Raw genomic sequence first — 18092 nt, 5'->3', positions numbered from 1 at the left:
GGATGCAGAAACATTGCCCCGGGGTGCTGGGTACAGCCTCACCCCTCCCTTTGTGAAGCAGCGACAACACCTTTGCGCCTTTTTCCGGAGTCATGAGCATACGCCATAGCAGCAATCATGGACCCTGAGATCACAAACGGTATCCTGACCGGTTGAACACTCGCGTACTCTCGTGCTGACTATACTGAACAATGAACTGCAACAGGAGGAGGCAGCTATTGCTGAGCGGCTGAGGACAGCGATACGAGATGGAGGGAATCTCCATAACCGCTGCCCAGCGTTTGGACTACTGCTATAACGGGGATCTACCCATTGAACGCCGAATTTGGGCACGGGAAACAAGCACAGACTGAGGGGACCAGCATTGTTTTGACGGTGGGGACGATCGCAGTGGCTGGACTTTCGCAAGCGTAAGAGCCTTTCTTAGAACTTTGTACATGCTTTCCCCTGCCTAAAACGCTAATACAAACATAGAGCAGCCCTCACAGTGGAGAAGCGAGTGCAATAGCCCTCGGAAGTTCTGCAAGCCAACACTACGGTCAGTCGGGAATCAATTTGAGTGGGCAACTACTGTGGGGGCTGCAGTGATGCAAGTAGCCAAAGCAGTCGTTAAGCTCTGTGTATGAAGTATGTGACTCGGGAACTGGCAGGTCATAGTGGATGTTGCTGCAATGGTTTTCCGAACTGTTGTGGGGCCTAGATATGAACCATATCCCTATCTTGGCCCCAAACACCAGGCGACCCAGTACTGAACCGCAACGGTACTTTTCACATGGTGCTGCAAGCCACTGGTGGACCACAAGAGTTTTCACCCACATTCACAGGGATGGCCAGAATTCATGACGCTCGCGTCTTCAGGAGCATCTAGTCTGTTTTAAACGGCTTACGCAATAGGAATTACTTCCCAGACCAGAAAATAACGTTGGAATGTTCAAATGCCTATAGTATCCTGGGACCCAGCCTACCCCTGTATGCCATGCTTCATGAACCATACACTGCCAGCCTGGACATGGTCAGGAGTCGTTCAACTACAGGCTGAGCAAGTGCCGAATGTGGTTTAGAATGTGCTTTTGGCCTTTAAAGGTCACGCGATCATTACTTACTCGCTCAGACCTCAGCCAACCATGTCCCGCTTGCATTCTGCTTGCTGGTGCTCCACAATCTTTGTGAGACTAAGGGGACAATTTATGGTGGGAGGTGAGCAAATCACCTGGCTGCTGTAGAGCGCCAGAGACCAGGGCGATTAGGATAGCCACTCTGGAGCGCTGCGCAATCAGAGAAGCCTTGAAAACGAGTTTTCACACGGCCAGGGTACGGTTGACGTTTGTTCCCCTTGATGAACCTCCGCACTTGATGGACTTATTCAGTGTAAGCCAACCCACCCCCCCTTTTATTACAGGTTGCGAAGGAAATAAATTCTGTATCGTTTTAAAAAATCCTTTATTATTCATAAAAGGAATTATGCATCTGTTAAAAACTCATAGTTTTTCTTACTAGAAATTTCCCTGTAGCAACCCACCCTCCCCTTTCGATGTATTCTGTATTAAAAAGAACTAAAAAAAGGCAGGAATAGGAATGGCTGATCCCTGGCTCTTGCCTTAAGGAGAGGAAGTGAAGCTATTAAGCACATTGCTTAGCGTAATTACAGCCTTGCCTTGAACCTGCAGGGGTTGAGGAGTAGCGGGTGCAGAAAAGCCTTCCGCCACGCATTCTTTACAACGTCGGTGAACAGATGATGGACGTGGGCTATGCAGGAGTTAAACGGGCTGCAGCGTCACTCCTGCTACGTGCTGCTCTTCCTGAGACATGCACAGCCGGTGGGAGGATTTCAAGTTTAGGAACGCAGCAGATCAGCTGTTGCTTCTCTCCACGCTGGTCTTCCTGCTAGCCCTCTGCAGACTCGTTCACTGGCATTTTCCTTACTTTGTACCACATCCTTCCAATCATTCTGTTTTATCGCTCTCATTGCGTTTACTCAATAATTTCTCGTGAACAATTTCATTCCGCGTCTTCTGCTCCTCCGCCGTATCCACAGCACCCTCGTGATGGCATAGGACTTCAGAAATGGTGCAGCTGCCATGGAGAGAGGCAAACCAAGTGAATAGTGATAAGTATGTGAAATATACCTTTACAGAGCAATGAATATACTCTTTACATAGAACCACTAATCCACCGTACAGAGCACATGGATCTCTATACAAGCGTCGCAATTTGTTCGTTTAAATATTCAGTATCTGTGGACTGGTGTGCACAGATCGCAGTGTAACGGCCAACAACTCACACGCGTGTATGGAGGCTGTGAATTTTGACTCTCCCCGTTCTATACACATGATCTATATGGCCTTGCTCCTGTTAAGGAACCTGCATAAGCCCAACCCCCTCTTTCACAATCCACCACACAGCGCATGGCTCCTATCGTATCGATCGCTCTAGTGAGTCACCCTCTGCATCACCCCCGCTCACCGTGGCTGTAGCAGGCGAAATCCTGCTATGAGACGCTGAAACTCGTCGCATCCCTCCTCCCATACCCCCGCCCTCTGGCCATAGCAATCAGCCAGTCTGCCCTATTTATTCCTGATGTTCTTACAACGTAACAATGGCTCATGATTATCTTCTTCTACCTACAATAGCACCGCAAGAGGCAGCTCGTTTGTTATAGCAAGGCCTTCAGTTGCAATGCTCCAATGCTGCCAGTACTCATAAGTTCTGCAAAATGCATGGCCGTTGAAAAGTTTACCTACTTATGAGGGACCGAAAGTCTTGCCAGAAATGTTCTCATATAGCATAAGTGTTTTTGAGTTCCTCCCTGATCGACTTCATGGAGATTAATTTGGAATTTCGGCTCCATCCACAGCTACATGTTAACGAAATTTCCTGTAACAGTGGCTGCGACTTCAGCAAAAGCCCGGGTGTCAATGCGTCTGTGTTTTAATCCGTGTTGGTACAGACATGAAGGGACCTTACGGAGTCGCTTCCATTGCCTTCACCGATCTGGGCTTCTCGCTTGGGCGCCAGGGACTGTAATTCTTGGGTCTCCAAAACAGATCCTGGCTGTTCGGGGTTTACGGACTCGTATGCATACACGTCATCTTCATCCTCAAATCATGTCTCCATCTCTCCCCTTGGCTACATCCTCAGAAACACTATGCTATATTCAACTCCCAAGTTGAAATCCACGGACAGGGGGCACGCGTAGCGCTTGAAACACCACAAATTGATTAGTTAGATACAGCTAAAAAGCGCATGTTTTAGCTCAGAGCCTGACCTTGTTTGCTCTCTGGCTTTTCTTTAACCTTCTAATTCCTTCCACAATCAACTCGCACTGAAGGAGTCTCTGCGTTGCCCTTTATCACATAGACTTTGAAATTCTTCAAAAAACTTTTCATTTCGTATTTTGGAACGCAAGTGCTGTTTGAGCACTGAGTCCTCACCCCAATAGCATTCAATCCAAACCTCGCTGTGGTCCAAGCTGCGCTCTTCTATCCGTTATCAGGAGACCATGTGCGAGTGCAATGAGCTCTGTGTTGATACCTGTGTGTTGCTGCCCTCACCGGTGGACAATCAGGAAATGGAATCAAAATTCCGCGGATTCAGGTTTTTCCTGTTAACCTGACCAGTGCATTATCCACAGTTTAGTGTCCGATCTATCCATGAGTGCCCCTTGTGACAATGTTCTGAACCGAACAATTGGGATGGTCTCACTTGGGGCAGAGTCATCCTCCCTTCTGGTTTCTAAAATTGAGTATGTCTCATCTGGACTGTTCATAGCCACGACTGCCTGCTCTCAGTGCCCCCCCCTCCCCCCCCCCCCCCGGGTGTAGTTCACAATAGTCTGTTTCTTATCCTTGTATATTCCTCACATCTGCATGACAGAAGGGGTGGCCCTGCCACGAGTATCGCGAAGGTTGAGAAGGTAAGCAAATTCGTGGTTTCCGGGGGAACCCTTTAATACAGCCACGCGAAAGCTGCCTCTTCTATACACTTCACTCTTCCCTTCAGAGAGTAGCCTGTTTAGCTGATCCTGTAAAGCAGCAGAGAATTCTGGCCACCTTATAGACTAACAGACGTCTGTTAGTCTATAAGGTTCACAGATTTCTCTGCTTCTTTGATCTCTTCTTTAGTCAGGACTGATCATCATTTTAGACAGGATAATGAGGAGATTACTCCAAGTGCCAGTGAGTCAATTCCCCAAGTTTGCTCTTTGCGATCGCCCGCGGTTATTTAGCCAGCGCACTCATGATAGCAGCGACAGTCTCAGGAAGAGAGAAACCGTCAGTCATGCCAGTTTTTCTCTGCATGACTTACAACGACTGGAACCATCTGCTATCATTACAAAGCAACTGAATCTGCGTGTTAGCGCCTGCAGTGTCCCTTGTCTCCACGGCATCTATACACAAGTAGGTCGACGGCAAGAGTTATCACTATCGAATTTAGCGCTACTCCTCTCGTCTGGGAGGAGTTCTGAAATCGATTTAAGGAGGCGGTTAACTCGATATTAATGACGTCGTGTGAACGGATACAGCGTTAAATCGGTATATCGGCCATTAAACCGATTTAAAGTCGCAGTGTAGACTTGGCCTAACAGTCAGTATATCTAACATGGTGTGTGTATATATAACAGTCAGATGTGGTATAGCTTGACTCTAGTCTCACATGACCTTTCCATAAACAATCTAGGGAAAATGCAACCTAGATGGAGCTATTATGAGGTGGGGGCAGAACTGGTTGGAAAACCATTCCCAGGGAATAGTTATCAATGGTTCACAGTCATGCTGGAAGGGCATTATGAGTGGGGTCCCGCAGGGATCTATTCCATCTCCAGCTCTGCTAATATTGTCATCGATTATTTAGATAATGACATAGAGAGTACAGTTATAAAGTTTGCAGACAATACCAAGCTGGAAGGGGTTTCAAGTGCTTTGGAGGATAGGATTAAAATTTAAAATGATCTGGACAAACTGGAGAAATGGTCTGAAGAAGATAGGATGAAATTCAATAAGGACAAATGCAAAATACTCTATGTAGGAAGCAACAATCAGTTGCGCACACACAAAATTGGAAATGACTGCCTACGAAAGAGTACGGTGCAAAGGGATCTGGGGGTCATAGTGGACCACAAGCTAAATAAGTCAACAATGTAACACTGTTCCCCCCTCCCCCCCCCCCCAAAAAAAAATGAACATGATTCTGGGATGTCTTAGCAGGAGAGTTGTAATCAAGACACAAGAAGTAATTCTTCTGCTCTACTCCAAGCTGATTAACCCTCAGCTAGAGTACTGTGTCCAATTCTGGGTGCCACATTTCAGGAAAGATGGGGGCAAATGGAAGAAAGTCCAGAGAAGAGCAACAAAAAATAATGAAAGGTCTAGAAAATGTAACCAATGAGGGAAGATTGGAAAAATTCGGTTTGTTTTGTCTGGAAAAGAGGGGACATAATAGTTTTCAAGTACATAAAAGGTGGTTCTTAATCGCTGAGGATAGGACAAGAAGCAGTGGGCTTAAATTGCAGCAAGGGAGGTTTAGGCTGGACATTAGGAAAAACTTCCTAACTGTCAAGGTGGCTAAGCCCTGGAATAAATTGCCTAGGGATGTGGTGGAATCTCCATCAGTGGAGACTTTTAAGAGCAGGTTAGACAATCATCTGTCAGGGATGCCCTAGGTAATACTTAGTCCTGGCATGACTGCAGGGGACTGGACAAGAAGACTTCTCGATATCCCTTTCAGTCCTATGAGTAGTTCTTCATTATATGGGATTTTGAACATGCTTGAAGTCTGTTCGCCAAAGATTGTCCTTTGTTGGTGAAGACAGGAAAAAAAACTTAGGCTGAATCTTTCAACAAATTCTAAAATTCAAATTAAAGACTTTATCATCTGTGCATACACGGTGGGATGCATTAAGGTTGCACAGACAACCTTAATACTGGCATTGCGTAATCTGGGTGCTTGACTTTGCAATCTTAAATTTCTTTCATAGGTGTTTTTGGTAAACTTAGAAATATATTGGGGCCAGCACCAAGCACCTAAAATGCTTTCAAAACTGTATTTTAAAAAAAAGCAGCTTTTATGCTTAAAGGCCAGCATGCTTAAACCCCATGCTTCATATCAGGCTACCAATCCTTACTATTAAATTGTATCAAAAGTCTTTCCAAGGCTTTGGCAGTCTTAAACTGTATGTGAAGCTTATTAAATTTGAGCAGGCCACTAGAGAAAGAGAGAGAGAGACAGATAAAAAGCATAGACTTTTCTACTAAGAATATTTTGGTGCTTCCCATGGCAGAATTTAACTTTGGGAGCAATGCAATAGATCTGAACTCCCACAGTGGTACATGGGGAAACAGGATCTTTCAGGTAATTGGCTCCCACACCATCTGAAGAGTCTGGTAAATTGTAACCAGAATCTTGAATTGTATTTGAAAATGAATAATGCCCAGTACAGTGCTCATAGCACCTTGCCAAGCTCAAAAGTTAGGCTGCTACATTCTGCATTACTCAAAGCTTTTGACCATTTTAAAGGACAGCCCCAGTTAGTTTGCAACCTGTCCAAAAATATAACACAGTAGTTTTCTGTGTTCTTCCCACTCCCACCTTCTGTTTAAGACTAGTTCAAGCTCTTGAGCCAGGCTTAAATGGAGGGTAGAAGAACTTGCAAGTCCCAAATGCTCTTCAGGGAAAGTTATGAATTCACCATGCCCATCACTCCTGCTGTGAACCTTGATTGCAAAGGTTGGCCATACTTCTTAACTGGAAAAGATGCAGTTGGCATCCTCATGTCATTCTCAGATGCAAACTAAGGAAATGTGATCTACATGAAATAACTATAAGGTGGGTGCACAACTGTTGGATAGAACATACTCAAAGATTAGTTATCAATGGTTTGCTGTCAAATTGGGATGGCATATCTAGTGGAGTCCCAAAGGGGTCAGTTGTGGGTCTGGAACTAAGTCATTAATGAAAATACTGAATAGATAATGGAAAGGAGAATATGCCTATAAAATTTTCAGAGTACATCAAGCTAAGAGGGGTTGCAAGCACTTTGGAAGATGTGATTAGAATTCAAAGGGACCTTGACAAATTGGAGAATTGGTCTGAATTCCTCAAGATTAAATTCAATAAATAGAAGTACAAAGTACTTCACTTAGCAAGAAAAAAAATCCAATTGCCCAAATACAAAATGGGGAATAAAGTGATGGTACTGCTGGAAAGAATCTGGGAGTTATAGTGGATCACAAATTGAATGAAAATCAACAATGTGATGCAGCTGTGAAAAAGACTAATATCATTCTGGGGTATGCAAGACATTGAAGGTAATTGTCCCACTCTACTTGGCACTGGTGAGGCCTCATCTGCAGTACTATGTCCAATTCTGGGTGCCAGATCCTAGGAAATATGTGGAAAAAGTGTACAGAGTCTGGAGGAGAGCAAGAGAAAATCTGAAAGGTGTAGAAAATCTGATGCATGAGGAAAAGTTTGTGGGGGGAGGGCAGAACCCTTGGCATTTTTAGTCTTTAAAAAAGACTGAAGTCTTCAGCTATATTAAGTACTGTTAAAAGAGGACAATGATCAATTTTCCTCCATGTTTACTGAAGATAGAATAAAAAGTAATTGGCTTAATTTGCAGGAAGCAAGATTTAAATTAGGAAAAAGTTCTGTGTGTAAGGATAGTTAAGCTCTGCAATAGGCTCCAAAGAGAGGTTGTGGAATCCCCATAATTGGAAGTTTCTAAGAAGTTGTACAGACACTGGTCAGGGATGGTGTAGGTTTACTTGGTCCTGCCACAGCACAGGAGACTAGACTTGATGACTTCTTAAGGTTCCTTCTGTGCTACATTTCTATGATTCTGGGATTCTCCGTATGCATTTTCCTGCCCATCAATATCACTTCTCTTTCTAGTTTGAGCCTGAACCAATTTTGCTGCTTTTGAAAGTCCAGTACAATGGTGATTATAGTTATGATCCAGAGGTTCAATAATATTGCTTAATGGTGCTACCAAAATATTAAATATAGCACCAAATCAATCCAAACATATTCAGATTTGTATTAAGAATGTTTTTATTTTCATAGAAAAGCTAGCAGATCAAGTGATGCAAAATCCACAAGTCTTGGCAGCTCTGCAGGAGCGACTTGACAGTTCGTCTCATACTCCTTCAAGCTATATTGAAACGTAAGTACAATCCATATCTCACTTTTAGCAAGACTGAAGAAATAACAGACCAGAGTTACTATTTAGTCAGAAATATGGAAATGTCAGAGTATGGTGTGTTGCTGCTTTAATAGATGGTGCAATGGCCACTACTGTAGAGAGGAGGACCCAAATTGCTCTAGATCAGTTCCACAAACTACTAATCTAAGATTGCATCCTGATAGGAGAGTGGTTCAGTTTAGTGGTAAGTTAAAACTGAACACTACTCAGACTTTATGTCCATCTTCAATTCCCTTTAACTGGGTTTTGGATGACTTCTCTGAGATTGCTTCTATCATCATCTCTCTTCACTGGATTATGCTTGGGTTTTAGAACTCAGTTCTCTAGGGTCAGTACTAGGATATAAAGTGAAGAGTTCAACACTTCTGCAACTTTCTCTTCTGCGTGAGAGTGTCAGAACAGGCTAATCTGTTCAGGAAAGCTTTTGGAGGTTTGGTTCATATCTGGGAATTTGGCCTTGTTTTGTCAATGTATACATTTATATGTTCCAGAGTACATCCCATGAATACATGCTTTTCTCTACAAAATACACAATTATTTTCCATAGAAGGGTTGACATAACTGTAATTGCACAAACTTAGATGTGAAAAAAGAAGTTACTTTCTGCCATCTGAAATATAGGGGAGGCTGGTGGTCTAGGGCAGGGGTCGGCAGCCTTTCAGAAGTGGTGGTGTGCTAAGTCTTCATTTCTTCACTCTAATTTAAGGTTTTGCGTGCCAGTCATACATTTTAACGTTTTTAGGAGGTCTTTTTTTATAATTCTGTAATATATAACTAAATTGTATGTAAAGTAAATAAGGTTTTTAAAATATTTAAGAAGCTTCATTTAAAATTAAATTAAAATGCAGATCTTCCCGGACTGGTAGCCAGGACCCCGGGCATTGTGAGTGCCACTGAAAATCAGCTCATGTGCCACCTTTGGCACGCGTGCCATAGGTTGCCTACCCCTGGTTTAGGGGATGGAAGATAATAGCAGGGATCTCAAACTCTATTTACCTTGGGGTCAGTGCCCGTCTTCAAATCCTCATAGCGGGCCAATAATGTCACTGAAGATGGTGTTCAGAAAAGAAAACGTTTATATTGTATTTTTTATTTCTAATTCCTTAGAAATAATAAAATTGTTATACAACTTTATACAATTCTTCCCCTGCCAGAGTTTTCAGTTTCAGAGGAGTAGCTGTGTTAGTCTGTATCAGCAAAAACAGTGAGGGGTACTTGTGGCACCATAGAGATTAAAACATTTATTTGGGCATAAGCCTTTGGTGGTTCTAGCCCACGAAAGCTTATGCCCAAATAAATTTGTTAATCTAAGGTGCCACAAGTACTCCTCAGTTTTTAGTGTTTGCCAGACACGTGGCAACGCTTCAGTTCTGTCAGTTTGTTGATGTTTGGCCTCAGTGACTGGGCAGTTGAAACCTGCAAGACTGCAGCAAGGTGTGCTTCAGATAGTTGTTTGGTATTTTGACTTGTTTATATTCGTTGTGGAAAAGTGATGCTGCCTCCATGGCTGACTTTGCCGGGCAAGTAATGATGATATTTCTATCCCTCTCCCGCAGGGAATGGGAGCTACGGGGTGGGCAGTGTCTGTAGCGAACACTGCCAGCACCGTGGCTGCCTGCATCTCTCCTCTGCCAGCTGCAGTGGGGAGGTTCTTGGGCTGCAGATGGCCCGCGGGCCAGGAGTTTCAGACCCCTGGTAATACTATCAAGGACAGCATGGATAAGAAAAGAGTCTTATAAAGCTTTGAAATGCCCTGTTAAAAAAGGAACGTGTGGGGGGATGTTAAGGCTAAACCAAACCTTCCTATGACTAAAGAGTATAGCTATAATATCAGGATAATGCACAATGACTATTAGATGTGAAGATGCTAACTTTCTAGACTTACAGAGCTGTTTATTTCTAGGTTACCAAAAGCAGTAAAAAGAAGAATTGATGCCTTGAAACAACTCCAGGTGAAGTGTGCCCATATAGAAGCTAAATTTTATGAAGAAGTTCATGATTTAGAGAGAAAATATGCAGCCCTCTATCAACCTCTCTTTGATAAGGTAGGAAGACTATAAAGATCTTTTCAAAACTGCTGTTTTCTCAAACTTCCTTTCTTTGGAGGTAAATAGAGAAGAGTAAAATAGAAACTGTCTCTCTCTCCTTTCTCTTTTCTCTTCTCCTCCCCCCCCCCCCGCTGCCTTAAAGAGAAGCTTGGATTACCAATCTAGAACCCTAGCCCTTGTTCTTTTCTCATCCTATCAGATGTTCCATATTGTAAAAACTGTACTTCCAGTGATAAAGGCTGGGGTTAATTACTCCTTTTGTAACTCTAAAGAGGGGAACTGTTGGAGAGCTGTGTAAAGCACTCTTTTCTATTCCTCTCATTGTATTAAAAACTCCAAGATTTATGGACAGTTTTCCTATTTACAGGATTCTATAGCTGGTGCAATAGCATATCCAAAGCATGTTCTTGATATCACTACTCCAGCACCAGTCAGTCAATTAGGTCTTCTGCAAAGCCTGGCACTCAGATTAGTTTCTATATATTAAAAAAATAAACAAAACCTCACAAAGGAATGAAACCAGCCAACAAAACAAGGCAATACCTTGAAAATCCCTGAACTTGTTGCTGGGTGCAAAAGAAGGTGTATATAGTGAGTTTGTATCCTATACCTGGTCTCTTGGGTTTATTAGAACTGCACTAGATCCCAGCCTCGTCTCTTTAAAAATTGTTTCAAAAACCATAACACACAAACAAAACTATTGATGCTATGACAATATTCATAAGTCATGCTTTCTTTTGTTTACATTCAATAAGGAGAAAATAGCAAAAACCTTTCTGGAGGTGGAGGGTGGTGTACATTTTCTCAAATGTAGACATCTACGCAAAGTAGACAAAGATTCTTCTCTTTGACAGAAGAATTCTTTTAATTGGTAGAGAACATTCTTTAGTACAACAGATTATTTGTTCTTAATGTCAGCTCTTGGTCCTTACCTAAATTTTAGCTTTAATATTCACCATGTTAGATATAAATAATAATGAACTCTTTGGAGACAATTTCATCCTCTGTCTGTTCATGTCTTCATTTTCTTTGCATAGCTAATACATTTTTCTGTGTAATCGATAGGATTGTAATTGGACTTCTCTTATATGTGAAAAGTTATTTGTGGCCTGCTGCGAACTCCTACAATTGATACCCATGACTCTGAATTTCCTGACATTGACCATATCAAAAACTGCAGTGTTTTTTATAGTGGGACAGATTCTCAGATGGCGCACAGCTTCTCTACTCTGGAGCATTGGCAGAATCTGGCCGAAGGAGGCTCATACTAGTGTAGGGGAATCTTCTGGTGACATAGAGCTAGTATACTGGTTTTGCACTAGCTTTCCTTGGTGCTGGCCAAGTGAGTGTGGCTGGTACTTTACTAAGCCCTGCTGGTCTCTGGCTGCATTGTCAGCCTCTTGGTGGGTGTTAACAGCCTGTGTAACTCAGCCATTAGGCTACTCCAAAGTTAAGTTGAGGACTTGTCTGGTGCAGAGCCAATGAAAAAGTGAACTTTATACCATATTTGCAGTCTCCATCTTTCCTCCATTGCTGTGATTCTCTGCTGTGGCTGAGGATTTCTCTTTTGTACAGAACTTTTTTTGCTCCCCTGTTGTGTAAAAGTCTCTAGCAAAAGTGCAGCTAATGAGTGGTCTACACTAGAAAATGAAGTGACTGTTATACTGACCTAGGAGTGCGAAAATTCAACACCTCTGAGCTATGCAGTTAAACCAACCTAACCCCCATTGTAGACAGTGCTAAGTCGACAGGAGAAGCCTTTCCGTCAGCATAGGTAGTATCTTCACAGAAATGCTGTAGCAGCACAGTGGTTTATTTGCAGACATACCCTGACTGCTATACAAGAGTAGGAACAATAAAACTGTATTTGACAACTGTTTTTATAGCCAAAGTATGTGAGCTAAGTTATTTTTGCTGACATTCAGTGGTACCTATTTGAAATTGTAGTAAAGTACAAAACAGACAATTGTGACTTCCACTTTTTTTGATTTCGCTTTAAACATAAGTTTCTCAGTCCTGTTTAGTTCATTTATGTTGCTGTTAATACATGTGATAACCACCCTAATAAGTTGTCTGTTAGCTTCATGCTCTTACCCTAATAATCGGGGATACTTATCTATCGTATTAGTAAGTCAATTGTTTTCCTTGTTGTTGTTTTTTTTAAGGATTGTTTTGCAAGCTGGAAGTCATTAGGAGAGAACTAGTTCTTGTATTTTGCCAGAGGCAGTAATTTTGCCCAACCTTTCATAGCAGCTCAGGGAATTGTTCAGAGTAACCTTAATTCCTGCTTTAATATTTTCTCCCTTAAATGTATAATTCTCTTGTGCAGAGAAGGGACTTTGTCATTGGTGAGGCTGAACCTACAGATGCAGAGTCAGAGTGGCACAGTGAAAATGAGGAAGAAGAAAAACTAGCTGTGAGTAGAAACAAGCTAATCATTAGTTTGAAAATTTGATAAAGGACTAATTTTGTTTCTGTACCCTGAAAGATACTGTCTTAAATCTAATCTCTTTGAAATCTAGATTTCTTATAGAACTCTTGTAATAAGCACAAGCCTGGACTGAACACAATGACATATAGGACTTGTCTACACGAACAGTTCTTGACAAATTGGGGTGTGAATTTAATCTACCCCATTCTAGTCCGCCATGGACTGTCTGTGTGGACCTTGCTGACATGTATTAACAGTTTAATTCTCTTTGATATCATCCTTTTTCAAGAGGACCAGATCAAAGTGTATTATCAAATGAGTTAATGCGTGTCAGCAGGGTCCACACAGATAGTTGGTCCATGGAAAGCTAGCGTGGCATAGATTCTTACTCTAGCTTGCTGTGAACTAAATGTTTACACAGACAAACCCAAACTTGATTCAGTGTTCTAAAATTATAATCCAGTTTACTTTTAATTAAGCAAAATTACCTAAGATAAGACTTGACTTAACTCCTATCCCTTCCTGTTACTTAAGGGCCAGTGTTGGCACAAGAACAAATAGATAGAAACTGCCCAACAGTAAAATCAGGTTTGAAATTAGACAAAGGTTTCCAACCATCAGAGGAGTGGAATTTTGGAATAGCCTTCTAAAGGGAGTTGTGGAGGGGAAAAACTTAATCTGTTTTAAGACTGAAGGTGATAAGTCTGTGGAGAGGATGGTATGATGAGATTGCGAACAGCCATCATGGATTGCTCATATGCCATTGTAGACAGTGTCTCTAGCAATTGGAGACAAGACACCAGATGGGGAGGGCTCTGAGTTACTACGGGTAACTTTACCAGATGTGTGTCTGTCCTGGATTTTGACCACATGTTCAGGGTCTAGCTGATTGTCATATTTGGGTTTGGGAAGGAATTTTTCCCTAAAACACATTAGAAGAGACTTTGGGGTTTTTTGCCTCTCTCTGTAGTTTGGGGCACTGGTCACTTGCTGGTTTGAACCAAAGTAAATGATGGAGTCTCTGTAACTTTGAAGTTTTTAAATGAAGATTTGAGGGCTTAAGTAACTCATCCAGAGGTTGTGTCCCTACTACAGGAGTGGATGGGTGAGGTTCTGTAGCCTGCAATGTGCAAGAAGTCAGGCTGGATGATCATGGTGGTCACTTCTGGCCTCAAATTCGCAATTTAAAAATAAATTTCAGAAACTTACTGAATTTTTACATCAGTATATTGCCATCAACCAATACTGTTTAACGGTTGTTTGTTTCTTATCATTTGCACTGTTCATAACCTATTGACAGTATCTTTCTGCTAATGGGTTCCATTCCAGTGCCACATAAATCACCAAAGTAATAGAAGGCTGGCTGACTGACTGGCTGGCTGTTCTTTATTTTGGGGGACATAACTAGCTTTTAGTGCTATGAATATAGATTTGACATAGATATCTCCGACTTCGGGAAAGTGTATTGTAAAGCAAGTTTTATTCCAATAAAGATCCAGCAGCCAGCCTGCTTTTTATATATTCTGTGTGTAGTAGAAAATACTGAGTTTTAAGAAGGGCCTTCTATAGCTTCAGCACATTCCATTTATATTTAATGAGTTTTAGGGACACTCAAAGTTTAAAACCTTTATGAGGGCAAGAAACTTCTTTTTAGATTTAAAGACGTTTGTTGTGCTTTTCACTCATACATACACACTTCCTTTCTTCCTGAGTTGTTCTCCATTTTCTTTGGTCATTCTTATCTCTGTGCAAAATTAATACTACCCTCATTCTATTTTTACTACTCATTGTATTTGATGGTAATCCACAGTACTACCACAGGCACAAATGACAAGGTTTCTAAATCTATGGGATGAGTGGCAACAGTTTATGAAGTTACTGGCATGTGTTGAGGACGATTTTTTGGTAACTTCCAGCAGTCCTGAAGCAATTGAAGTTTGTAATGCTTTCTGTAAAAACTTTCTGTTTACCTATCCTTATGTATATACACAAGTTCAATTAATCTTATGAACTGCTATAAATATTGCCCAAACACGATCCTTTGGTAACTGTAATTGCTGTTCCCAGCTCTTGACTCATCACTCAAATAGCAGATCTTGTTGGAGGCAATTCTAAGTGCTTCTGGTGATGCTACCTTTGCTACTGAAAAGCAGCAGAATTCTCCATTATCAGGAACTGGATTTGCTGTGTTGTAGGATGAGGACATAGTAGCAGGGACATGTATTAGCACAATCCCATGCTGAATTTTAGTTCTGTATTAAAATTTTTTCTCAACTTACAATGAGCAGCTTTCATATATCTTTTAATATATTTGAAGACTGTGAAGTTGTGCCCCAAAGAGAAGAACCTGGATAGCATCTTCTTTTGGTACTCTTCATTATTACATCAGCCATAAATTTGCCAGATGTTTCCTAGAAGACTTGGAAAGACTGTCTCTGCCCCACAAGCTACCAATTTAAATTTTAGATAGAGCACAGTGAAAATGAGAAACAGAGGATTGGTCTATTTCTTGCCCTGTAGAACAGTACACCTCTACCCCAATGTAACATGGTCCTTGGGAGCCAAAAATCTCAGTGTTATAGGTGAGACTGCGTTACATCTGGGTAGGGAGAGGAACTACTTTTACTGCTCCTTGCCCCATCTTCTCTCTTCCCCACAATCAGCTGTTTGGCCCAGCAAGCTGGAAGGGGTGGGGAGTGGAGCAGTGCGCTCAGGGGAGGAGACGGAGTTGAGCTGGAGCAGGGGGCAGTTCCTCTGTGGCCCCCCCAGCTCACCTCCACTCCATCTCCTCCCATGAGCGTGCCGCAGCTCGGCTTTCCCCCTTCCTCCAACCTCCCAGGCTTGCCACTCCAATCAGCTGTTTTGTGCAGCAAGCCTGGGAGGGAGGAAAAGTGGAGCTGAGCGGCATGCTTGTGGGAGGAGACAGAGGCAGAAGTGAGCTGGGGCAGGGGGGCTGCAGCAAGTAAGGGGGCGTAGAGGAACCACTCCCCACCCTAGCTCGCCTCCTTCCACAAGCACACGACTCAGCTCCGCTTCTCCCTCTGCCTCCCAGGCTTGCCGCACAAAACAGCTGATTGGCATGGCAAGCCTGGGAGAGAGGGGGAGAAGTGGAGCTTCGGTGTGCTCATGAAAGGAGGCAGAGCGGAGGTGAGCTGGAGTGTGGGGCCCTGGGGAGGGCCACAGCAAGTAATGGGGGGGCGCAGAGGAACTGCTTGCGGTAACGCAAATTTGGATATAATGAGGTAAAGCAGCCCCATCCGCCAGAGCACTGCTTTACCGCATTATATCAGACTGCATTATATCGGGGTAGAGGTGTACATCTACTTAGTTTAGGCATGTACCTGTCTTTAGATTTTAGTATTTTAAAAAAATACTGAGTATAGCAAATGAAATTGGGAAGGTATCTGTTTGTATCTTTTAGTCAAGAATTCCATAGAAGTTGAAAGCACTTTAAACTAGTGCCAAACTGCCAGCAGTTGTGCATACTTTAAAATTTACAAATATGGAAAGACGGTTATAAATAAACTTTGGATCTGTTTGATTTGATTTGTAAGTGGAATTGACGATCTTGGTTTAAAACCATCTCTAAGCATGAACTTTCAAGTCACGATTTTCAGGAATCTGACAGCATTTTAAGCATCTACAGTAGGACCTCAGAGTTACAAACACCTTGGGAATGGAGGTTGTTTGTAACTCTGAAATGTTCATAACTCTGAACAAAACATTATAGTTCTTTGAAAAGTTTACAACTAAATGTTGATTTAATACACCTTTGAAACTTTACTATGCAGAAGAAAAATGCTGCTTTCCCTTTTTTAGTAGTTTAAAACAGTACTGTACTGTATTTGGTGATTTGTGTGTGTGTGTGCACGCTCTGCTGCCTGATTGCTTACTTTTGGTTCCAAATGAGTTGTGTGATTAACTGGTCAGTTCGTAACTCTGAGGTTCTACTGTACTTTTTATACTAAGTGAGGAAGGCTCTTAATTATGAAGAGTTTGTGCTTTTCTTAAACATTTCTATGTTTCCTTCTTAGGGAGACCTCAAAAACAAAGTAGTAATAGAAGAGAAAGAAGCAGCAGCTGCAGCAGAAGAGTCAAATCCCAAAGGAATTCCAGACTTCTGGTTTACAATCTTTAGAAATGTAGATATGCTAAGTGAATTAGTTCAGGTAAACTAATTCCATTTGAAAAAGCTAACTTCACCTGTTTTTTTTCCCCCCAGTTACTAGATGATACGTGAGGAAGACATGAGTAACCAAGAACTTGCAGTTCTTGAGAATTCTTTACCTGGTCTTTATCAAATAAAACACTTGAAGATAGTTTGTAGTTTGCTTGCTTGTTACTAAGTGAAAGTTTTTGATAAATAAGATCTAAGCTGTCTAGAAACTGGTATTGCAATTCGTTCTGCATCCATTAGCGCATATATTCACATTCTACTCTCAAAACAATTATTTCCATATGTTTTTGCCACTTTATTTCATACATGTTTAGGTAGTTGTATAATTTAAGGACCTTGAGCGAGTACTTAAACTGGCTGTACCTGTATTGGACTGGACTTATATATTTGCTACATCTTGTTGCATTGTGCCCTTATATCCTAGTAACTTTCTGTTAATATTTTGGAATAATCCCCTAAAACTAGTCATTTTTATACATATATCATACCTCTGCTTAGCAGTGGCGTAGTAATTGGAGTTTTCATCTCCCAATAAGTTTAATTTTCAATCACATGCTACCCCAGGAGATGGCAACTTTAACTTCAAAGATAAGATGACAGATTTCAACAAACAAGAATTTGGCAAATTACAGTTTTAAAGTAATTTCAAAGAACTTGGATCTGAATTTCAAATGTATCACAAACTTGTGATCCAGTTATTAGGTTCTGCATAGCTCATTGCTCTGAAGTGAGCAAGTTTAGATGAGAATTTGCTTTTCGAAATACTGCCTACTCAAACTTTTTTCCTTTCTGTTTAGGAATATGATGAACCAATCTTAAAACACCTGCAGGATATTAAAGTGAAATTTTCTGAACCTGGACAGCCTATGGTAAGTATTGTCTGGGGTTTGTATCATTTATTTTTAAATAGTACACAGTAGTGATGGGCAATGGTTCAATGTGTTTTTGACCCGTCCCTGCCTACAACCATCAGTGTGAAAACATGGGGCATACTTTTCTGACCAAGATGCCAAGCTTGAGGTTCTTAGCACAGATTTTTAGTTGTTTTTCTTGCCCTTTATTGTCTTGTACTCTAGCCAATCTTTATCATCACCTTCAACTCTATTCTACCTCCCCTTGTTTCCTTTATTTAGGTTTAAAAGAGTGAACTAATTTTTTGTACTGAAAAATTGAAACAGCTACTTATGCAATATTTAATACTTGGACAAATTAGTGAACATTATTCAAAAAGATGTT

The 18092-nt window shown here is 41.7% G+C and overlaps 1 protein-coding gene and 1 non-coding gene across 4 annotated transcripts in view; both read left to right on the top strand.

Annotated features, from left to right (window-relative positions):
• Positions 1 to 18092, top strand: part of NAP1L4 (nucleosome assembly protein 1 like 4) — a 65817-nt gene that overhangs the window by 18675 nt on the left and 29050 nt on the right. For all 3 annotated transcript variants that reach the window (XM_032770305.2, XM_032770313.2, XM_032770329.2), the window contains exons 4-8: positions 8062 to 8161; positions 10104 to 10245; positions 12578 to 12664; positions 16714 to 16848; positions 17654 to 17725. In XM_032770305.2, coding sequence (XP_032626196.1) covers positions 8062 to 8161; positions 10104 to 10245; positions 12578 to 12664; positions 16714 to 16848; positions 17654 to 17725 — 536 coding nt within the window. The remainder of the gene's footprint in view (positions 1 to 8061; positions 8162 to 10103; positions 10246 to 12577; positions 12665 to 16713; positions 16849 to 17653; positions 17726 to 18092) is intronic.
• LOC116819382 (small nucleolar RNA SNORA54) lies at positions 13954 to 14083 on the top strand. The gene has a single exon (XR_004372401.1). It is a non-coding gene; the product is annotated as a small nucleolar RNA SNORA54 (small nucleolar RNA).

This window comes from Chelonoidis abingdonii, chromosome 4 (assembly GCF_003597395.2).
Source record: "Chelonoidis abingdonii isolate Lonesome George chromosome 4, CheloAbing_2.0, whole genome shotgun sequence".
NCBI classification, from domain to species: domain Eukaryota; kingdom Metazoa; phylum Chordata; order Testudines; family Testudinidae; genus Chelonoidis; species Chelonoidis abingdonii.
Note: the sequence above shows the minus strand (reverse complement) of the source record. Positions and strands in the feature narration are given on the sequence as shown.